This window comes from Lepidochelys olivacea, assembly GCF_965140295.1.
Source record: "Lepidochelys olivacea isolate rLepOli2 genome assembly, chromosome: 5".
Classification (NCBI taxonomy): domain Eukaryota; kingdom Metazoa; phylum Chordata; order Testudines; family Cheloniidae; genus Lepidochelys; species Lepidochelys olivacea.
The window spans coordinates 71,163,320-71,187,779 of record NC_140415.1 but is presented as its reverse complement, the minus strand read 5'-3'; the positions used below and the strand labels follow the sequence as shown (position 1 = coordinate 71,187,779).

Sequence of the window (24,460 nt, the reverse complement as noted above, 5' to 3'; positions counted from 1 at the left end):
TCACTGGAAAGTGCCCTCAAAACAGGCCAGTGTAGTGGCCATAGTGGCTGAGGTAGTGATACAAGAGTCCTTATGCAATTCCTGTACCATCCAGGGAGTCCCTCCACTCCAAAGGAGTCCTAAGGCAACTGGTTACGTCAGCTGTCTTGTCTTGTGCTACCAGAACTGTCCAAAGTAGGTGGGACAGGACCACAAGTTCTGGCCCAGAGGCCACAATAATAAAAGCTTTTCACGATGAGGTGTGCATGTAATATTACCTTGATAACATCAAGATTGAGGAGGTTTTTCCATCTTGATTCAGACAGTGCTGACAAGGTCACTAACTGCTCTTCCAATTGCGCTGGTGAATTATAATCAATCATTTCATTGCTTGTTTCTTCATCTCCTGTGATGTCCACATCTTTCAGAGACAAATTTCATTTATAAACACATGTAAACCAAAACAAGTTATATCAGCACTGATGTATGATGTTTACATGAAAATATATTTGAGTTCTAGAGATATTTTTAAATACTTTGTTGAAATATTAAATTTTATTTAATACAATGACAAACTATTATAGGTAATCTAGAATCAGGGAAACCTGAAAAGATTAAAAAAATTGTTCAGGTACCAGTCTGACCAAATTTAATTTGAGATCAGCTGCATTAGATCAAAATAAAGTTAAATTTGACAGTTTTTTCTAGTTTCTTGACTACTATTAAAATGTTGACAGGATGAACAAAAATATTAGACGCAAATATTTGATGTTACTAACTGTGTAATATATTAAACAACAAAAGTGATTGGCTAGCACAGTTACATGTGCCTTTCAGAGTAGCTGTTGATAATCCAAATATATATTATGGCAGCAAACTCATTTATGATCTCTGTGTGTGGAGAAGCAGACAGGGACAACCGAGAGAAGGGGAAGGGAAATGTTTACTGATTATGGGACTCTGCTGATAATCCTTAGACTCTATTCATCTACTGAAGTGTGTACAATATTTATAGAATTGCTCACACACAAATATGCATACAATTACATACATGAAAGGAAAGATGGTCTTATGATTAATGCACTGTAAGGAGATCTGGGTTCTGTCCCTATGTCTGCCTGAGTCTCCCTGTGTGACTGAGCAAGTCATGTGATCCAGAAGCAGGAACTAATTTTAGGGACTAAGGTTAGTGTGTTACATTTTAAAACAGTAATTTCCCCAGAGATGGTAGAAAAGAGTCCTTATTTTAATTATAAGCAAATTTTTCCTGTTACATTAATTTCTTTATGGTCAAAAATACTGAATTTACACTGAGAAAATTAAAAGTCTGCTATTTGAGGTTCATTACACAACTAGGAATAAGCCTCTTTCATCTCAGGATTACCTTGTGTAGGGCAAGTTCCAGGAAGCATTATTACAGAAGGCTCATAATCTGCTGAAAGTGGCCGTAAAGAAACAAGTGAATACAAGGAACGGTTGGACCTGAATAATCGAGACAGAGACACATTAAAAACATCATTTGACTTTTTTTCAAGACAAACATGTGGACAATTATTTTAAACTGTTTTTTAAACTTCTGATATTACTACAATATGACAAATCACTGACTTTCTTTCTCAAGATTAGATTCACTCATCTCTACAAAAACTAACAGAGAAAGTCTAAAACTTGGAAAAAGTTTTCTGTAAAATATTGGTACAAGTGAAAAATAACTTCCATGCTTTTAAAAATCATGCTGCAAAAGCACATTTCAAGACCAACAAGCCATCACTACAAATGGCATTATTTCTACTACTGTGTAAATTGCAGCACATCTTAAATTTCTCGTTCCCCAGAATGTGTGTTTATTATGTTGAGTGGAGGACAAGAGCTGGGATTTCTGGCTCTCAGTTACTGTGCAACTTCGCTTAATCTTTGCGGTTTCTCTCTAAAAAGGTAGACTTACCCTCCAGTTTTTAGGCTTAATGTTTGTAAAGTGCTTTACATTTACACTGCTTGTACAACGATTTCCCAAATTATGATTATCATCATCAAATAGCAATTATTCCCTCAATTTCTATGACCAGCAGAAATGTGTATGAGGGAAGCTTGTGACAAATAAGGCCTAATCTATACTTAAAATGTTTTATTGGCATAGTCATGATGATTAAAATATATATTTTTTGCTAACCTAGCTATACTGACAAAAGCCCTAGTGTAGATACAGCTATACCTGCAAAATTAAGTCCATTTGAATGGTTTAGCTTAATTCACGCTGGGAAATGGTATAAGTTATACTCAACAAAAGGACCTTTTTGCTGGTGTATGCTGTCTCTGCACTAGGATAGTTTGCCAGTATTGATATATTGGCAGTTTTTAAAGTGATTTAATACAGGGAGGAAGTCTATCACCACCCCTATATCTGTGCAGCACTTCATATTGTTCCAACCCACCCAATCAATCCTGTCTCCCTAGTCCCTCCATCAATTCTGCTCTCGCATCTGTTCTGCCCCCCACAACCTCTCAACTGGTCCTCCGATAGCTCCTGCATTTCCATACCCTCCTCCTCCCAGGCTTGGTGGGCGATGGGTTGCAGCAGGGCCTCCTCTCTCCCTTCCCTGGGTGTTGCAAGGAAGGGAGGAAGAAGCAAAGGAGCCTTCCATTAGAGGGGACAGGGAAGGAGGGAGCGGAACCATCCTGAGCTACTGGGCTTTCTGCTCCTCTTTCTCCTTCTGAGACTAAGCAGTACTGAGGAGAAAATTTTAAAAAGGAAAATAATCAGCTGATTGTTAGGAAAAGTGTCTAGATCATGAGATATTTAATGGTAGAATTGTCCCTCTAAGAATGGAAGCCTTTTGAGAATTTTTAACTGGAGAAGACAAAATAATGGAGAATATACTTAAAGGAACAATTCTTAATTTGCAGTAGAAGGATAGGGTAATTCAAGAGGCCTTTTTCCCATCTCCAATTTCCATAATTCTGTGCCCAAATAGGTATATTTCTGAATATTTATTAAAATGTATTATGTACTCACCATAGATAAATTCCAAGATCATCTACATGTGATGAAGCTAGATAGTCTCCAGTAGGAGACATAGAAATGCTGATAGCTGCTGAGTCTAACAAAAAACAGTCTATGAGGCTATGGGGAAAAAAGGAAAGAAAAAAGAACAACCCACACAAACAGGATTATATACAGGACAATGAATTCATTTTCTTAACATTTTATTATGAAAACATATGTGATTTTCACATTTGCACTCAGATTATGGAAGCATACAGACAAACTAGATTTTTTCAAATAATCCAATAAACTGTGTGTATTTTAGCAGGTGGATGACACTAAAACCACTTATTAATCTTTATTACTTTAAGTCACCTCTTTTTTGAGGCAGTATAATAAAGTTAAGTGCCCCCTACACACAGTTTTACATATTTTGTGGAAGTCAAGAATCCATTTCTCCACAGCCAATTCCACAGTTTTACTACTAAATTGGTTTTTAGGGGCAAGAAAGTACATTTTATATTGTCAGTTACATCTAAATAGACACACCGTTTTTGGGCTCTCATCTTGTTTTCACTTCCCCCTGCTCCCACCAATGGGCTGCCACTGATTGCTAGCTTGTGCTACCTTATGTGGCATAAAAACACTGTTAGCATCTCCCAGCTAAACATTAAAATCAGCATGGCATCCTCAACTGTACTTGGATTCTCTCATTTTTCTCCCATCATAACTTGTGGAGAGGAAAATTCAATGTTTTGTTTTTTTGTAATAGATTTAAAAAAATTGGATTTTGTATTTTTTAAAAACCTCAACTACAACTGTTATTTTGACAACAATGAAGAGGAAAATAGAAATAAACTAAATAGGCAATATCCAGTTTAATTTAACAGCCCATCACCTCATAATAAACTCATTATACAGTTTTAACTGGTCACACAAGCACATGTCTCCCAAGACAAATATTTTTTATCCTACCTAAGTTACACTGTTAGAGCCTGATCATGTGTATACACCACTTTCCACAACCTCTCCTGAAATTCAAAATCTGCACAGTATGGCAAGAAGCTCCTTGCTAAGCAAGGAATTTGAAGTTATTTTAATGAGCATTTCTTCATATGCACTTTCAAATAAAAAAAAAACAAACTCTTTATTCCAGGGGTTCTCAAACTGGGGGTCAGCCCCCACCTCAGACCCTGCTCTGCATCCAGCATTTATAACGGTGTTAAATATATTAAAACGTGTTTTAAATTTATAAGGGGGGGGGTCACACTCAGGCTTGCTATGTGAAAGGGGTCACCAGTACAAAAGTTTGAGAATCACTGCTTTATTCTATATGGTGTAGGAGAGACAGTGCTTAGTAAATGAATCAGTGTTGTAGTGAACAAATCCGCACAGCCTTCCCTACCCGGCCGTCGATACAGTTTCGCAACCCCAATGTGGTCCTCAGGCCAAAAAGTTTGCCCATCCCTGTATTAGCAGGAAAGTTGTAAGCAAGACATGACAACTCATTCTTTCACCCAATCTGTGTTTATAAGGCTTCAATTAGAATATTGTGCCCGGTTCTGGGTGCCATATTTCAGGAAAGATGTGGACAAATTGGAGAAAATCCAGAAGAGAGCAAAAAGAATGATTAAATGTCTAGAAACCATGACCTATGAGAAAAGATGGGAGGGGAAAAAAAAAGGGAGGGGGGGGTTTAGTCTGGAGAAGGGAAGACTGTGGGAGACAGTATAATAGTTTTCAAGTGTATAAAAGGTTGTTACAAAAGGAGGAGGATGAAACATTGTTCTCCTTAATGTCTGAGGACAGGACAAGAAGCAATGAGCTTAAATTGCAAGGGAGGTTTAAGTTGGATATTAAGAAAAAACTTCCTGTCAGGATAGTTAAGCACCGAAAAAAATTGGCCTAGGGAGGCTGTGGAATTTCTGTCACTGGAGGTTTTTAAGAACAGGTTAGACCAGTGGTTCTCAACTAGGGTTATGCATACCATTGGGGGTACACAGAAGTCTTCCGGGGATACATCAACTTATCTAGATATTTGCCTAGTTTTACAACAGGCTACATACAAAGCACTAGCGAAGTCAGTACAAACTAAAATTTCATACAACTTGTTTATACTAATCTATATACTATACACTGAAATGTACACACAATATTTTTAGTCCTATTTATTTATTATACAGTAAAAATGAGAAAGTCAGCAACTTTTCAGTAATAGTGTGTTGTGACGCTTTTATATTTTCATGTCTGATTTTGTAAGCAAGTAGTTTTTAAGTGACGTGAAATTTGGGGTACGGAAGACAAAAATCACACTCCTGAAAGGGGTACAGTAGTCTGGACAGATTGAGAGCCACTGGGTTAAACAAACACCTGTCAGGAATGGTCTGGTTATTACTTAGTCCTGCCTTAAGTGCAGAAGACTGAACTAGGTGACTTATTGAAGTCCCTTACAGTCCTACACTTCTGAGAGTCTAGAACATGCTTGTATTGTGAGAGGAAAGAGCCGAAAGGGAAGGGACAAGAGTGGGTACAAGGGAGATCAGGAGACGTGATGGGGTCACTGAGGTGAGTGGAGGGAATCTTCTCCATCTATGACAACGGAGAAAGATGAGAGTAGTTGTAGAAGAAATCAGAGAGCTCCTGGGTGGAGAGAGAAGTGGGCATATGAGGAGCAGAGGGTTTGAGCAGTGAGCCAAAAGGTAACAAAAACGCACCTGGGACCGTGGGTGTGAGGTTTAATTAAGTTGTGGTAGTAGAGTTGTTTAGCAAGGAAGATGGGAGAACTGAAAGAGGAGAAAACAAATCTGTAATGGAGGAAGTCAGCCAGGTCATGGGATTTCCAACAGAGCAGCCCAGCAGCACAAGAGCAGAAGCATAGCAGTGAATGTGGGGAGAAGAGCAAAAGAAGCCCTGCAGATGCCTGTATAAACACACTGTCTCTTGCAAGGAGAGAATCCATAAGCACTCAAAAAGGAAACGTAAGTATGGTGAGTTAGGCTGGGAGGGGCAGAAGGATGTGTTAGCGCATACTGAGATCACTAGGAAAAAGTTCAATGCTAGAGAGAGTTAAAAAAATAACCCAGATTAATGTTAATTTACATGTCCTGTACTCTTAATTTGTCTGTCCAAGCTACGCTGAGTAAGAAGAGAAATTTGTATACAGTTACATCAACTAAAATTTTCTTGTCTGGAATAGCTTTTGCACAAATTACACTTCCTAACTTGCATGCAAAAGCTACGTAACTAATTACATACAATTAGTCACAGATGGATCATCAATTTCTGTGAAATTTAAGGAAACCATTTAAACATCATTCAGATTACAATAGAATTTATACACAACGTACTCAATGAGTGGACAGCAGAGTGCACACTAAACATGGATGTATCATAACTTGTAAAAGATTGATGTTTTTGAATCAAATTAAATCTGATTTTTCTTAAGTAGAGCTTCAAAGTTAGCAATTGTTTTTGTATGTGTAAAATAGCTCCTATCTAAACTCTTCCATTTATTAATTCCTAACCATACTAAGGGAAAGTAAGATCTGCAGCTGAATTTTTAATGAGCATCATTGCTCTATTTCAGTATTTTCCTCTGCCTATACAAGAGCAAAACCATCTCTCTAAATTCCAAGCAAGATAAATTACCCTAATTTTTTTTCAGACAGAATATGTAATGTACTTACTTAAATTCCATATCAACAAGAATTTTGCTAGAGTTATTTTGTTGTCTTCTTATCTCCAATATATATTATAAAATATAATAGCATCTATGTACTACAGCGACAGATGCAAATGTTAAACAAGCTAAACCCTCAAGGCAAGTGCAGTGATGGTCTTAGATTGCCTTTAAAAACTTTATCATATACTTTTCCAAGTCATTTCTTTAATAAGAAATGAAATCAACATTAAGAATCTATAATAGCTTTGAGGAGAGAAGCTCTAAATTTAATTCATCTATTAACCTTTTGGTCTCTAACTTGAGGCATGATTTTCAACAATCTATTGACCAATCTTTCTATGATACAACTCACATCATGTACTTTAAATGAAAGACTTCATAAGGTAAGTAATTTTCAGTTAATACTGTCATAGCAACAAAACAAGGCAAACCTTTGAGCAATTGGGACCCAGCTGCAGTCAGAGAAGCCTAGCCTTTAGGCTTCTTTAACTTACACTAAGGGCACATCTACACAGCAAAGAAAAACTTGTGGCTGGCCCAACTTGGGCTCGAGGGGCTTGCGACATGGGGTTGTTTCATTGCCATGTACACTTCAGACTCGGGCTGCAGCCTGCGCTCTGGGACCCTGCGGGGTGGGAGGGTTCCAGAGCTTGGGCTGCAGCCCACGGCCAGAAGTCTACACAGCAATGAAACAGCCCCACAGTCTGAGCCCCATGAGCCCGAGTCAGGCCAGCCATGGGTTTTTCTTTGCTGTGTAGACATGCTTTAAGGTATCAACCCAGATCAGGAAAGCACAAAGGGGGTCTGAAGTCACCTTTGGGCCTATCTTTCCCATCTCCTGAATTATACTGTGTACTTCTCAGCCAAAACTGAACAGCCAGGGCAGAATATTCACTTTTGAGCAGAGGAGAAATTTTCAGGAAGTTTATAAGCAAGTAGAAATGGAAAACTAAAGTTGATTTGCAATCTTAACGTAGTGTTTGATACTACAGACATGATAACACAGTCATTTTATGCTTTTGAATTTACAAAGTGTTTTGCATTGACATGAAGCACCATTCAGGAAAGCAGAACATAAGGTTATATGGTTTTATTATCAAAGTAAAATTGACCTAACTTTTTCAATTGTACATGTGCTTGAAAGTAAAAAAAACAAAGAGTCTTATTGTTCACAATTTCACTGTCAGGCTTCAAACACTGCCTATACTATACTAATATAATTTACTATAAATTCCCATTTACAAGAGCTTCATAAAATGGCTATAAAAATTATTAATACCAGACAAAACAAGTCAGTTTCAAATACTAATTTTCAACAAATATCAACTTTTTGATTAGTGTAGGTTTAAGGGAAATAGTCAACGCACCAAGTCTTTTTTGTGGTTTAATGCATGGAATTCATATGCACGTAAGAGCTCTCTGCTACAGTACTTAAATTGACTTACCATCCAGATGGGAGGTCCCAAGTCTTAATGGTGCAATCCATTGATGCAGTTATTAGCCAACGGCCATCAGGACTGAAAGCCTATAATAATAATATATCCAAATGAGTATTTTAGAGCATACACATCCTGCTTTAGTTCATAAGAGATAGCTGATGGTTTCATCCCAGTCCAAGCAGACATTTGTCCACACAACAAAATTGATAGTCTCTGATTATAGGAGACCTAAGGCTAGAAAAGCCAGGGTGTAGCAGGATACTGTATAAGTGCAGTGACCCATATTATGTTTGTAGGCCCTCACTTTTGTGCACACAGACAGATATTCACCACAAAACGTGAAAGAAAAATAAAAACAAAAGACATCAACATCAGAGACGTACTCATCTCTTGGTATTTGGAATAAATTAGTAACTGAATACAAATCCTGACAGCATTCTGAAAACATATCTAATTCACATCAGCAGGTCACTCTTATGTGCTGTATAATAAACACATATAGCTATGTAATGATTGATGCTTAAAACTACTGTTTATACTTCTGGTTTGTAAGGAATCTCTTGTGCCAATACAGACTTTGAAGAGATGGATAGCTTCCCAGTTGCTGCCCTCAACACCACCACTGTGACCTCAAATATCTGTTACGTTACTTCTAAATTTTCATTTGATTAAGAACAAAAAAAATAAGGTTTCACACACATTCATTCTTTAAACTGTCTGTCCTTTGGTAATAAAATTCCAAATCTGTACTGGTGAGCTAAAATTTCTATATTTACTATTTGAACATTGAGCATCTGAATCAAAAAACTATATTAATTCTTAAGAGGACATATACACATGTATGGTTGAGGTTTCCAAAGGGGTAACCCTGAATTTTTTGGCTTCTGCAGCTGAACACAACAAGAAAGGATCCAACTTAAACGCACATTTATATTTTATTATTTGTTATATACAGAAAACAAACCTATCACCCTCAAATTGAATTAACTTTTGTTGCAGATCATGTGCAGGCAAATATGTACAGTATATAGTCACCATGTCGTTAATCTGGCTGTGGTGTCCTGAGAAGTTCCTGACAATCCTTCTTGTTTCTATATCCAAAATGCTAATGCCAAAGTCATCTGAGGCAATTCCCAGAATGCCACTGGAAAGAATTAGTAGTATATATTAGCAGTTAATATTCAGAGATAAAACAGACAAGAATATCCTAATATTACCTGACAAAATTTTATGTTCTACTGAAATTTCCTAAGCAAGATAAGTTTCCATTTCTTCTGCAATATAAAAAGCTCCTTGCAGGACAAATAGTCATTTCTAGCTTAAAATGTTAGGAAATGAAAGACTTTTGTCATGAACTTTTATTAGAGGCTTGGACTTTAAGGCTACAACAAAACAACCAAAGCTGTAGTTGAAAAAGTTTTAGATTCTCACCTGTCTCTGTGAAGCAGCATTGCACTTGGAGAAGAAGAGAGATTAGCAGAGTAAACTAGGTCCATGGTCTTGAACTTCCAGAATTTAATTAATCCTTCACTTCCAGCTGTGATTGTCAACTGGTTTAATCCATCCACTGCTACCCCTCTAATGGGACCTTCATGTGCTTTAATCCAAAAGAAAAAAATAAATTACATTTCAGGGCTTTACACCAATCTTAGGTACCTATATAGTGCCAATTACTGGTGCATCTAAGTCCTTTCGGAGCGAAGGACAGATATTTAAATAAGAGGAAGGTATCGGACAAACAATAGTAAAGCCCCCTGACAACTATTACTTGAATATTATAGGTTTATATACTTAATCAGGACTTTCCATCTGTACACAGGCCAATTCTGTTTGATTAAGGTACCTATAACTAAGCATTAGTGTGACATAGTGAGATATACAAAAAATATATGCTATGAACAAGATTAAGATGGCAATTCAAAATGTTTTAACTGAACAATTTTTCATGTTGTTGACACAAAGCAGAATATTAGTCTTCATTATTTGCTTGAAAATCATGATTCTGAATTTGCAATTTTGGTTTTCTGAATTGCTTTTAATTACTTTACCTTCCTATTCTGCCACTAATAGGACACTGAAATTTTGAGACATTGAATTATATATATTCCTGATGTAGGTTTTCCTGTTATGAAAATTGGTAAATCCACATATAAGTATAGAATATATGGCAATAATCAGCGAACAAATAATATAAGCAGGAAGGCACTAAGACTTCATTAACTTTTAGAGAGGAAAAGCCTTAAAAGGCTGGCAGCTTTTCTATCCCCAATGTAGAACTTCAAGTATTACCAAAAAACATTTAAACTGTCTTGCGTCGCTCTTGGGGTACAGAGAAACCACTGGTTAACTCATTCCCCAGCCTCCACTAACATCTTACTTAAAACTAGATGCCAAAGTTGAAGGGCCCCAAATCTAGCCTAAAAGTAACTTGCTCCAACCGTAACATCTCATTTAACATGTCTGTTCTGTATTTGGATCAGAAGTCAGTTGTCTGAAACAAGGGTGCAACACAACTAGAGTCACAACTTTTCAAGAGAGCAATTCAACAGCAAACCCAAAGAACTGGGCTAGGTTACAATCTGCACGCATGCATGCTATCCCTACATTCTCTTTGGAGCAGGGAGCATACTGACATGTACAAGAATTTGGCGTTCTGCTAGGGAAGTAGAACAGAGCAGGTCATGAGGGATATGATGTGCATAGCCACAAGCCTAATCAAAGCCATCATTTTATACCCAACACATTTGATAACCAACAAGTTTATGTTACTTAAAATTAAATAGATGCCAACTCCACAACTATCCACAGTAGTGGAAGTGTTGTTGTCCCTCACCCAGAGAGAATAAAAGACAACTGTACAGTAATCTCAGCCACCTGTTGCTTCAATAGCAAGATTCCTGCATTCCACCCAGAAACAACAATAAAAGTATTTCGATTTGCAGCTAGTCTCTTAGGATGTAATTAAAAAAAAATTCACCTTTTTCTTTTCCATAATGACCTCTATGAATGCCAGACTGCATGTTGTATACATCTACATGTCCTGTTGAAAGCCCAATTACAGCAAAGTTTCCACATGAAGTAATGTCAACTACCTTTGAAGGGAGGAAAAAAAAAAAGAGAAAGGAACTTAAAACACATAGGTCATTAGCAAAGAAAAATAATATGTTTAATTGTAGATGTGCTTGTCTATATACAGCAATTACAAAGCATCTCATATTGAAAAAGGAAAATCTTAAAAATCTCTATATTACAATTTTCTTGTGGTTTTAAGATTAACATAAAAGATGGTTTACCTTCTCCCACACAGAAAGGAAAGCTATATTTGCTTTCTTGAGAGAAGTTATGATAAAAATGAGCACGTGGCAGAAAGAGTAAGCAATGAAGATGAGAGTACACAAATAAACAAGTTAGCGACATTCTCATAGCCACCTCACTAATTGTAAACAACATTTACATCTTAATGCCTGTTATATGGTATGATCAATGTAACCTAAAAAAAACAAAATCTATATGATTAGCCCTCCATTGCACAAAAGGACATGCTAGGGAAGTTAACTTCGAAGTCTGCTGCCACCAGATTTTGGTGCTAGAAATGGAGAAACAGTATCTGAAAACAATCAACTACGATGCATGCAGAAAAGAGATGAGAGTTTACATTTTAGATCTTTCAACCCAGAACTTAAGAAGGAAGAGACATCACAAATAGGGGTCTGGATACACACACAATCCAATCTAATAGTTATACCCAGTGTATTTGGAGTTGTGAGCTCACCTACCGCCACCAAATTCAATAGAGTTAGCTAGCTATTTTCCTATAATGGGATAACTTGTAAGTTCCCTGATGCACCACTGATTACCCCCTTCAATATATACAGTAACTCCTCATTTAAAGTCGTCCCGGTTAAAGTTGTTACATTGCTGATCAATTAGGGAACATGTTCGTTTAAAGTTGTGCAATGCTCACTTCTAACGTTGTTTGGCAGCTGTCTGCTTTGTCCACTGCTTGCAGAAAGAGCAGCCCAGTGGAGCTAGCTGGTGGGGGGCTTGGAACCCGGGTGGACTGGCAACCCGCCCATCAGCTCTCCACTCCCCTAAGTTCCCTGTGCAGCAGCCTCCCAGCAGGTTATCAACTGACAGGCAGTTCAGCTGTCCCTCCCCACTCTGCCATGTGTTGCTCTTGCCCTCTGCCTTGGAGCTGCTCCCGCTGCTTGCTGTGCAGAGGTGATGGGGGGGGGGGAGAGGAGTGCTAATGCCAGGTGTCTCCCTACCCCCCTTACCCGCGCTTTGCTTCTGTACTTATCTCCACGGGAGGGGGACACGACAGGGCTCAGGACGGAGGGAGCTTGCTGGCAGCAGCTGCTGTCTCAATTTGCTAATCTATTTAAAAAGGCAATGTACTTAGAGTAGGGTCAGTATACTCAATGGGGCAATGCGCAACACTCTCTCTCTCTCACACATGTCTCTGTATCTCTCTGCCATGCTGTTTCCCCTCCCTCCATTCGTGCTGCCTTGTAGTGTGTGAGGGTACATTAACAATAATGTGTTAACCCTTGAGGGCTCAGCCGACTGCTAGTTCATCATTTAACAGTAAGGCATTCCCTGGGAAATATCCCACCTCTTCCACGCTCTGACTTCACCACCTCAACCAAGCTTCACAATCATTGCTGTGTACAGCATTAAACTGTTTAAAGCTTATTTTGTGTATATGTGAGAGTATATATGTATATAAAATAGCCTTTTATCTGGCGAAAATATTTCCCTGGAACCTAACCCCCCCCCCCCCCCATTTACACTAATTCTTATGGGGAAATTGGATTCGCTAAACATCATTTCGCTTAAAGTAGCCTTTTTCAGGAACGTAACTACAACGTTAAGCAAAGATTTATTGTACAAAGAATTCTCGTCTAAATTATCCATGTCTGAAGAAGCCTGATCTATCTGCTTAGCAATATATTTACTTATTAGGTTGGAAAAGATTTCACACTCATTTGTACTAAGCACTCTGTATTTTGGTTGCTATTCTTGCTGATAGAACTATTATATGCACTTACCTCAAACTACCATCAATTCCTGTTACCAAATGGAAAAGAACTAACTGTGGGCAGAGATTAGTGATATTGCATAAGAGAAAACAAAACAGAAAATAAAAAATTTATTCTGAACTAAGTTCAGGAAAGTCATTATAGAAAGAATAGCAGCAATCCCTATATTTAGGTTGCCTAACTCTTTCCATTATAAAGGATTAAGAACTTTTCTTTGAGAAGCCCTCACACTTCCATAGTTTGCAGCAGGCCTTTGAAATTCAGCAGAAATGAATGCCCTTAACTAGAGAAGTGTCTTTTCTTTGTCCCATGAAATTCCACTCAGATGTAGCCATGATAAATTGTTTTAAGAAAGAATCACCATTTTCCTTCTCTCACTTGGGTTCCTCAGGAAATTATTATTTTGGCAGGATGCCAAAATTTAACGGGAAGCTTCTAAGCCTGGTTTATGTTTCTACCCAAGTAGAAGCTACACTCCCCAACCAACACCCACCCACACTGGAACATCTGGGAGCTGCCAAAGTAGTGGGGGCAAGAGGAGTAAGGAAGGGGGTCCATGTCTACTCCCCAACCACACTTTTCTCTGGACCAGGCACACAACACAAGCCTCACTTTCCCTCCTCTGTGGGCATCATATGGGGCAGAATCTGCCCCAACTCCTATAGGCTTAGACTAGAGAGCACTGAGAAGGGCTCCCTCCACCCAGACTTAGTACATGTACTTATTCAGTACACAGGTTGGATATCAATGAGGCAGAATTAAGGCTACATGTGCAATCCTAAATCTGGCATTTCCCAACTTTTGAGTGCTTGACTTTGCGCCCTTAACATTCTTTTAATGTACTTTTTTTGCATGCAACTTAGAAATATACCGATCATTTTCAAAGGTGTTAATCTTGAGAAACTGTTGCTTAACATTACCCTTACAAAAGTGTCATGACAGTTTACAAGCCCAGGCACAAAATCTTCTCTCCCACCATAAACAAAGATGAAAGTGAGAGGAACAAAGGTACACAATGACTATTTAAATGTCTTTGAAGTAACTACAAATCTTCAAATAATTGGAGCTCATAAAACCAAACTTTGTTTTCCTCCCCCATGTATTTCTGATTCAGGAGATAATTTTAGATAACTTGGAGTTTCAAGATAAATAAGATTGAAATAGTTAGCATTTACTTTATTATTTTATTCACTTATAAAAAATTATTAACTCCAATGTAGATGATAAGTAGAATTTTACAAGGCTTATTTAGATCTTTACCAAATGGTTCTTGGTTTTAAGTATTCAGTTTCTGTGCAATTGGATAGCAAATTAGCAGCCATGCCACAATAGGGCATAGAAATAGAAATAAGATTACCCCAAAAATCACACTTACTGTTGCATATACATCAAGAGGCTTGTTTTTGCTGAATGCTTTTGGTTTCAGTTTATGGGCTCCCATGGAAGTTTTCTGGTAGTTCCAGGTTGTACAAGTTATATAACCTTGATGGCAAGCAATGATCCCATCCCAGTCATTCTGACGTGCTATCTCTGTAATACAATCCAAATTGTTACTCCAGAAACTGACATTCTGAAGTGAGAGAGATTCTTACATCACAATTTATAACATTAGTTCCAAAATCCGTTATGTAACAAAGCCATTGCAATTTTATATTTTCATTGACTAGTCAAAGGGCTACGGTAAAAAAAAAAACAAAAAAACTAGAGTAAACATTGCTAAAAAAATATTTTAAAAATATTTGTGGAGATTTTAATAAACCTGAACCACATAAGGAAGCTACATTCTCACCACTAGGATATAAATTGCCACAATCTAGATTTGTGAGCATTCTGTTCACCAGGGTGCATACATTTAAAAAAATGTTATCAAAACATGTTTTACATTTAAAACGATTTATTACACAAAGGAAGTATCTGTTGTATTTAATTAATTTAACTGATTGTTTCTGATCACTACATCCTTCAAGATTTTAGAACTAGTAGATTTCAACCTCTCAGCTAGTTTTTATTCATACCTTTGAAAAGAAAAACAAAAAACAACCCAAGCTCTCTTGCTTTTTAAACTCCCAACTGGTTTCTTAATTTTGAATGAACCATTGAACTGAACTAGTTGAATAAACCGAAATGAAGAAAATATTCTCTTTTCACCTGCAGACAAGGTTACTGCTGTCAAAAACTGGTTAGCACTTGAACTAACTCTGGTTCCAGACACTTAGCAAATGACTTCCACCAGTTCAGTAGTTTCAATTTCTTTAAAACTTAGCAGCAAACATGTACTGCTTTATATTGTTTTTTGTATTTCAATCTAAATAATTAATAGATAAGAAGTTTGACAACCTATATTAAGGCCTATTTCAATTTAATTTTAAATGGGTCTATTTAAAAAAAAACAAAACCCAAAACCCTATATTTAAATTTAAAAAAAAATTTCAATTTTAATCTTTTAAATAGATTTGTATGCACATTGTTGTACCCTTTTACTAGGCTTAACTGAACAAATCAGTCTGCACAACATTGGACACTGAAATGAAAGAAAAGCAAAGTGAAATTCATGCTTCTGAAAACTGCTAGTTAAAGGCCCGGGAGATTGAAATCTACTGCAGAGCACTCTCCGATTGACTCCGGTACTCCACTGGGAGCAAGACTAAGGTGAGTCGACCCTGCTCGGAGTAGACATCGTAGTAAGTGACACTACGTCGACTCCAACTACGTTATTCACACTATGTCTACACTATTGCAGTAAGTCAACTTAAGTTACACTACTCCAGCTATGTAATGTACAAAACTGGAGGTACAAATTTCTATAATACATCCCCCATAAATGTTTAATATGATAGCGGTTTGCACTTTTTAATTTAACCAGCAATGTTTAAAAAAAAATTTTTTAACAACTCACTGGAGGATAAGATTTTCGTTTTGCCCACCAAGAAGGTAAGGGTGCATTGTCTGTAGGCATCTCGTCCCTATATTCTCTCAAAAACAAGATGTGAAAGTTCACCAATTTGATTTTATTATTAATTTTCTCTATTGCAGTAGCACCTACAGGCCCCAACTGAGATCAAAGCCCCACTGCGAAAGATGCTCTACAAAACACATAGTATGAGGTCACCAATGTCCCAAAGAGCTTATAATCGTTATCCAATACATATATGTTGGGCATAGCATACACCACATTAATAGGTATTATGTGCATGGTATTAATAAAATATGCATGATATGTATTGGTGTTGGGAAGTTATGTTAGCTGAGTGTATTATGCTCTTCCCACAATTCTGTTCACGCATGTCAAGCACCCCACAACACTTTGCAAAGCTGAAGTCAGCTTTGGCATTAGAAAAATAGGAAACCTGTCTAAGCAAAAATGCATGAATACTTTGTACCAAATTCAGTTAGGAAGTAGGTACAGCGGTGTGGATAAAAATAGATTTAAAAAATTAAAATTCCAATTTTATTTTAAAAACACACAAGTTCTTTTTTTTTTTAAATAGACCTATTTAAAATTAAATTGAAATTAACAACCTATATTAAGGCCTAAATTTAACACTTGGAATGTAGTATTCAAAACGAAATAAAGGCAAGTGTAAGAGGAACGAAGGACAACGTTAGCACAAACTAATAGGTTAAACTTAGAGTTTAAGTGATGTATAAAAAGTTTTGTAACTTGTCAAATCATACTATAAATACTACTAGCTGAAATGCTACCTTTGAAGCACACCTTTTGCGTAAGGGGAACACGCTGCAAAAATCTGTTTCCTGGAAGGAGGGTCTCCTTTTTGTATTGTACTGCTTTGTCTCAAACAATAAATTTGGCTAAGTTCAGTTATTTAGTCTCGAACATTTTAAAAAATGAACCGCAAGTATAGTCAAACAATATAACCTAAATAGACAAGAAAAATGCACAGGAAGGGAAACAGAAGTATAGAGATGTGGAGTGATTTGCCCACGGTCACACAGTAGGTCAACAGCCACGCTAGGAATAGATCTTAGGTCTCTTGGCTCCCACTCCAGTAACTTTACCGATTAGAGCACATTCTACATCAGATGAATTTTAAATATTTTAATACTCTTGAAAGACCTTCACCCGTGGCCAACTAGGTCAACAAGTTTAAGGAACTTAAGGACATTGAATATAGCACTATGATAGCAATTACAAAAACAATGGGTAACAATTACTACTGAAAGAGCCAAACCAGGAGTGTGTGTTATGCAATATATGAACAACCAAAATGTAAGCTTTAAAATTACACAAATTATAATTGAACATTGTCTTTTTACAATATGTAGGCTATTTATGTGTTGACATTGTTAAAATGCAATTGCAACTACAATTGCTTTTGCTTCTGGTGCAAGAGGATGAGTTATTGGGGCCTTACTCTTAAGGAGAAAATCCTTTTAATGTATTAACATGACAAAAAAAATCCAGTCTGAGAATCATCATATTGTAGGCACTATCAAAAAATACTGAAATATTTCTCTGCATATGTTCATCTACATACAATTTTACTGACAATGCAGGATACACACATTAGTAACAGTAAGATAATTTAACTATGCCATGAACACGTGTTAATCACAAATAGCTATTTCCTTACACTAGGAATTTCTCCCAGCTGGTCCCCCTGACTGCTAGTCCTACAAATTCAGTCGGGAGAATATAAAGAAAGTTAAGGGGTTTCTGACTTGTGTATCAGCAACAATAAAGATTCTCCAATCAAAATTTAGTTAACTCCGATGATGCATGAGCCAGAGTAAAATCCAGTTCACTCTTAGACATCTGTATTGAGTCTGTAGCTCTATTGAGAGTACTCAGAAGGCACAATTTATATAAAAATGCCACCTTGTTACCCAGCTAGTCACCGTTCAGTATTTGAAGAGCTGTACCAATTTAATATATCTCCTCAAAAAGATTAATTTGGGTTTCTGATAAATTAGTAAATTTTTGAATAAGTTACAAAAATGTAAAATTGAAGAAGCAGGTTCCTGTGAGCAGAGGAACGACTCTCTCCTACATATGACATAAAATATTACCTACCTGTTGCAAATGCAGTAATAGGTGGAAGGGCCATTGTATCATACTGAAGACCTTTCCTTTTTGATTTCTTTTTGTTTATGGAACCTTTAAAAAACCAGAAAAATGTCAGCAACTCTCAGTCAGTTAAAAATATATGCAGCCACAAACTTTCCTTAAGGTATAAACAATCTACTAAATGTAAAGTTCACAGCAAAAATATAGAATACATTAATTTTTTGTTTAAAAAACTTATTTCTAAAATGTACAAATTGAAACTTTTAACATTAAAGTCATAATGGGCAAAACTCATAGCACTGCTTATAAAGTTGCCCAGCACTTCCCACTATAAAGACCTTGTTTTCAATTGCTTAAATTTTGCCACACTAACTGCTCAGAGTAAGATTTTTCATGCTGAATGTCTGCCTCTGGTGGAACTGTTTGGGAAAGTTTCAGCACAAACCATTCAGCCATTTCTGAGATTGAGATTACAGAAACAAATCGTTTTGCCCATGTTAAAAAATTCCTCCAATCATTTTTCTGAGACGCTCCAGTTCCTCCATGCTTTGGAGCCATGACTTGAAATTTAGCATGCAGGGGGGCTGTTGCACTCGTGTCCAGGACACAGTCTCATGCTCTGGATGCCCCTGGACCTCTGGTTGCTAGAAGCTGGGACTGGATGACAGGGTATGGATCACTCAAATTGCCCTGTTCTGTTCATTTTCACTGAAGTGTCTGGCACTAGCCACTGTTGGAAGGCAGGATATTGGGCTAGATGGACCATTGGCCATACTGGGTCAGACCATTCTTATGTTTGGGATGCGCCTTTTGCTGTTCCTGGTAAAATCTCACTAAATTTGGCCAAGTTATAAAGCCTTTGAAAAAAAAACAGTTCACACATTGTCAGTAGCAACTTCTAAGAGTTTGGCAGCTAAACTCTCAGAAGAGAGAGTCTGTATTGGGCTGAAGCAGGACTTTTCCTCAACTGCTCCTTTCAGCAGCCAGAAGCTGCTGTGGCAGCTCTCCTGTGCTCTTGATGATCTCCCTGCTGGAGCCCACAAACAGCATGAAGTAGCAGCCCAACTCCACTGCAGAGGGAACAAGAGCTGGACTAGTGGTGAGGACAGATGAAGTAGATTAGGACAAGGAGTTGTCAGGGGATGGGGGGTCGGGGGGGGGGGGGAGAAGAAGGGAGAAAGGGAAAGAACTGGAACTGGGAGCCAGGGAGAGGTGAGTGGTCAGGCTTCCTGGGGGACCGGGGACAAAAGGCTCTCTACTACTGCACTCTCCACTCCAGAACCTGGAACTGAATGCAAGATTCACAAGCCTCTATATTCCTCTCTGTCAGCAAATCTCTGAAACCCACTGGCAAAGTGTGCATCAAACCCCTTAGTAATGGTAGACCAGCCAATATAATCAAATACTCCATTCATTCAGGTGGCAGGTCTGTGCTGTGGATCTAAAGGTCCAAATCCTGTTGATGAATCATGCAGGGATCAGTATGATTTCATGTGTTAGCATTTCTACTTTTTTCTAGTTTGCTTTTTAAAAAGCCAGGCGATTACATGCAAAAAAACTACATTAAAACACTATAAAAGGTTGCAGAGTCAAGCACTGGAAAGTTAGGAAATAATTCAACATCTGTGTGCATATGCATTAGGATACAGCCTTTAATGACATGATCACATACTATTGTCATTCAGTGCACCAGATAGATAGTGCTCTGGCAATGAATCAGGTTTGTGTAGTGAATGAAGATGTGTTCTGTAGCATTCCCGTACTCTTTGTTGCAGTGGCTGTCGTTGGAAGGTGTGCAGTAAAGGAGGCAGGAGACTTCAGGAAAAGAAAGGACAGTCTCATAATTAAGGCAGTTGAATGCTTCCTTGGAAAAAAACTGATTCTATCCCAGCCTCTGTCAGAGTCTGTATCATGCGGCACAAGCCACATAAACCCAACTTTTCACAGGTGGTCACTAACTATGTATTCCTCATGTGTTCCTGGGAGTCTGACTTGAGACCCTTGAACTCAGCACACACAGCTGTTACTGAAGTCAATGGGAACTGAGCTTTAAATACATATTTCTATAAAATGCTACGTGTGCTGAAATATCTCGCCTAGGAATTTCAAAATTAGTGAATGCTTTTAATCTCACTATCTCTGTGCCTCAGTTCCTCATCTGTAAGGGAATAATGCCACCCCCTCACCTCCCACGGGAACTATGACAATTAATTCATGTTTATGAAACACTCAGATACTAGAGGGATGAGCACCACAGAAAAGCCTACAATGAAATTAACACTTCTGTCTTCAGAGCAGGGTTTGAATAGTGTGCAGTAAATAAGGCCAAAGGCCACAAATTCAATGAGAAAACAAAATATGGAATAGAAGCTCATTCAGTAAGCACCATCCATTCTGTGCATTTAATGAGGCAGAGGTACTGTGGAGAAATATAGCATGTAATACTAGAAAAGGGGACCAAGCAAACATTACACAGGCAAGTTTAATTCCCGCATTTCCTAATTTTTGAGTGCTTGACTCTGCAACTAACTCTTCTTAAATGCCATTTCTGTGTGGTGGGTACCTTCGATCTTTTCAGAAATGTTATATACTATTTTTACATTGGAGCAGGAAATCAACTCTTTTGTGTTAATCACTAGATTGTGAGTCAAGAAATCTGAAGTTCCTGTGAGAGTTTAGCAAAGTCTTAATTGAATTTCAGTTCCTCTTAGGTAAAATTTGGATAATACTTCATGTTTCTCAGGATGGTGTAAGGCTTAACTTATTAATGTACTTAGATATCACAAGTATAACAAATTCCCCAGAAAACAAATTTATGACATCACCAGATGACCACTTTTACAATTATTTGTATCTATGCACATTTGTATCCCCATTATGTACTTTCAGTTAGTGGAAAAGCAAGTCCCTCAGATGCAGCAAAGGTTACTTTCAAGATTATTTTTGTTAAGAGGCTAAATAAGGAACACAGCATATTCCCAAAATGTAGTCCCACCAGTGGGGGGTGGAGGGGGAGGGGCGCAGGGGAATATGCTTGAAAGCCACCCAACCAGCTGCGAGATGCTGTTGGAAAGTGAGAAGAGGAAGTGGACAGCCAGATTTAAGAGATGCAATCTAAAGGGTGAGGGGGAAGAGAGAAATTTTAATATTAAATATGTAAAAAATTAAAATAGAAAAAATGCCTACTATTCTATACTCCACTAATACAAAATAATTCATATCACAAGAACCAGAAATTATTTCCCATGACATAGTTCTAAAAAAAGTCAGTCTTTAAATTAATTAGAATTATTTGCTGAAGTGTTTAACTATACTACCACACAAAGACACTTCAGTCACATGTACGGTATGTAAAATGTGCACTGAAGCTCACTGTGCCCTACAGGATATGCTTTGGTACTTGTAGAAATAAGAAAAACAAAGTCATCTCATTTTTCAAACTATATTTTTACATAATTAAAAAATGTTTTATTCCTTTCATTTGTACATTCATTGTACTACTTACCACGTCCTAAACTTTTATTGAACCTTTCGTGCACTGTGGAAAAAGACTGCAAGGTTCCATCCTGACCTGATGGAATATTAAGAAAAAGAAAAGTAAATACCTACCCATAACAATATCAGCTTATGCCCAAGTCACAAAAATCAAAAACAGACATTTGAACAATGATAAACCAGAATGCTACAGGAATGGTAAAGCAGTTTATGTCCAAATCTTGATACACAATAAACCCAGACAAAAACAAAATAACCTGGAGTTAGGGTTAGAAGCACAAATTTACAGGTACAAAACCCCCCAGAAATTTACAGTTATCCCAAAACAGGTGTTACAAACCCAGGAAATTAATAGAAGTTAACCTTTAAAGAAACCAAAACAGACTAAGGCATCAAAACACAATTAAGGTACACAAATCAACCAAACCAACACGTGCCGGGAAGGGAATAAAAAGGAGCAGAGATGAGTGAAAGCAAGGCTGCATGGGGTTGGGACGGTACCTGGCAGGGGATGGGCATTACAGGAGAAGACTCTTTCGGGAGCAGGGGAGCAAGTCAAATAAGTGGGGATTCAGTGGCAAATTTTGGGGTTGGGGAGACCAAGGGTGCACATGGGACTTAGGAAGGTTATGTGCAGGATAGCTTGTATTAAGAAAACCAGGATTGTATGACAGGAGTCTGGGGCAGGGAGCCCAGTCCCTCTGCACCAAGACGTAAGTGCTTGAAAGGTTCCTCACAGATCAATGATCTATATGAGCCCCAGACTTTAGAGTCTTTAGGTCTAACAGTGCCCTTGGTACCTGAGGAACTAGCAGACTCATACCAGGCTGGAGAGCAATGAGTGCCAAAGTGGCTGGAGTCACCAGAAACCACAACTTCTGAAAGGGAGAATTCCAACCTGGAGAACTCAAGGGACGGTCTTTGGGAGTCTTATGGGAAGAATCTTGGGTCTTCCTCTTAGATACCCTCAAGGAATGTGGCTTGGAGGCATCAGACTTATTTGGAGACTGGGGGGTCCCCTGGCCTGGGTCAGAAGCCAGGTGCTGCGAGGTCTCCATCATGAGGTGTCCAAGTTTGATCTCCCTATTTTTTTTCTTGACTCTAGGTTTTAATGCCAGACTGAAGTTTGCACTTTTGGGAAATGTGAGATTTCCCCAAGGCAACGGATGCAGCAGGAGTGTCCATCACTCACTGGGACTGCCTCCTGGCACGAAAGGCAACGTTTGAAACTCAGAGAACCAGGCATACCCTCCCAGTAAAGTAAAATGCCCAGGAGGGGAGAAACTATCTAGCAAAAAATTTTCTAAACTAAACTACTACTACTTACTAACTACAATTAAGGTTGTGGGTTTGTCACAGAAGTCAGAGATTCTGTGACTTTCTGCGACCTCTGTGACTTCTGCAGCAGCCAGTATGCCTGGCTCAGGGGGAGCTCAGGCAGCCCCTGCACCAGTTGCACTGGCGGCTGCTGGGGCAATCTTGGGCCACCGCGCCCCACAGCAGCAGCAGAGTTTGGGTGTGGGAGGGGGCAGGGCACAGGACGGGGTGAGGCGGGCTCTGGATGGTGCTTACATGGAGGGCTCCCCAGAAGTGGCAACATCCCCCTCACTCAGCTGCTAGGTGGAGGCATGGCCTGGCAGCTCTGCACACTGCCTCTGTGCAGAGCTCTGGCTTCGCAGCTCCCATTCTCCGGGAACCGCGGCCAATGGGAGCTGCAGGAGTGGTGCCTGCAGCTGAGCGAGTAGGATGTTGCCGCTTCCGGGAAGCCCCGGAAGAAGAGCCAGGTAGGGAGTCTGCCGGCCCTGCAGGTCCCCCAGCACCAGTGGGGGGCCCAGGCTGTGTGCTGCCTCTCTGCCCCACAAGTTTTGGTCAGGGGTATATAGTAAAAGTCATGGACAGGTCACGGGCTGTTAAGTTTTGTTTGCTGCCCGTGAATGGTCCATGACTTTTACTAAAAATACTAATGACTAAAATGTAGCCTTAACCATAATAAACTAACTACAAAAAGAGCTAAGGGGACACAGTTGAGCTAAAACGCAACATGGACAATGACAAAGGCTCAATCTCAGGCTGAGGTGCTTGAGAAGGAACTGAGGGCAGTTTGCCCACACAGTGCTACGTAACAATGGCACATAGCACAAGGCTAGGTAACACATGTGTGGGACAAATGGACACTGCTATGAGAAATCTCCAATCAAAGGCGCTGGGGACGCAAGTGCACTTAGAGTGGAGCACCCATAAGGACACTACTTGAAGAACTTTATCTTTTTCAAGAATTTGTTGAATTGACACATGTCTAAGATTGGTCTGAGACCCTCTTATCCTCATCCCAAAGGGATGGAGGGTAAGAGGGTCTCAGACCAAATAAAACCCCTTCCCTCTGAGATCACATGGAACCTACCCTGCAGCTTCCAACCAAAGGGGAGATTGTACCTCCTGAAAGAGGTGCTCCTTGTGAGAGTGATCCCTGAGGGGGGCAGGGAGGGAAGTTGTGAAGGAGGGGTAGAAGCAAACTGGAGAGTATATCCCATCTCCACAGTGTTCAAAACCCACAGGTCTGAAGTAGTTCAGAACCAAGCACTGAGGAAGCAGGACAGACTGTTTGCAAAGGTGGGGGAATATGGATTTGGAGTGACGGAGAATGGCATGGCAACCTCAACAGGGCCATCAAAATGACTGCTTGGTACTTCCTGGATATCTTAAGCTGAAGCAGCAGAAGGGAGAGGCTTGCACCTAAAACCTTTGGACTTCTTTTTTGACAGGTAATGTCGAGCAGATGGAGTGGGGGTGGGGAGAGGGGCAGGGAAATCAGTG

The 24,460-nt window shown here is 38.8% G+C and overlaps 1 protein-coding gene across 1 annotated transcript in view; it reads right to left on the bottom strand.

Annotated features, from left to right (window-relative positions):
- The window catches only part of WDR36 (WD repeat domain 36), a 61,668-nt gene that overhangs the window by 10,984 nt on the left and 26,224 nt on the right, over positions 1–24,460 (bottom strand). The window contains exons 10-19 of the mRNA XM_084629688.1: positions 21,657–21,722; positions 18,158–18,241; positions 14,501–14,655; positions 11,061–11,175; positions 9,515–9,680; positions 9,119–9,227; positions 8,090–8,169; positions 2,993–3,100; positions 1,364–1,461; positions 258–400 (exon numbers count right to left, since the gene is read on the bottom strand). Coding sequence (XP_084485814.1) covers positions 258–400; positions 1,364–1,461; positions 2,993–3,100; positions 8,090–8,169; positions 9,119–9,227; positions 9,515–9,680; positions 11,061–11,175; positions 14,501–14,655; positions 18,158–18,241; positions 21,657–21,722 — 1,124 coding nt within the window. The remainder of the gene's footprint in view (positions 1–257; positions 401–1,363; positions 1,462–2,992; positions 3,101–8,089; positions 8,170–9,118; positions 9,228–9,514; positions 9,681–11,060; positions 11,176–14,500; positions 14,656–18,157; positions 18,242–21,656; positions 21,723–24,460) is intronic.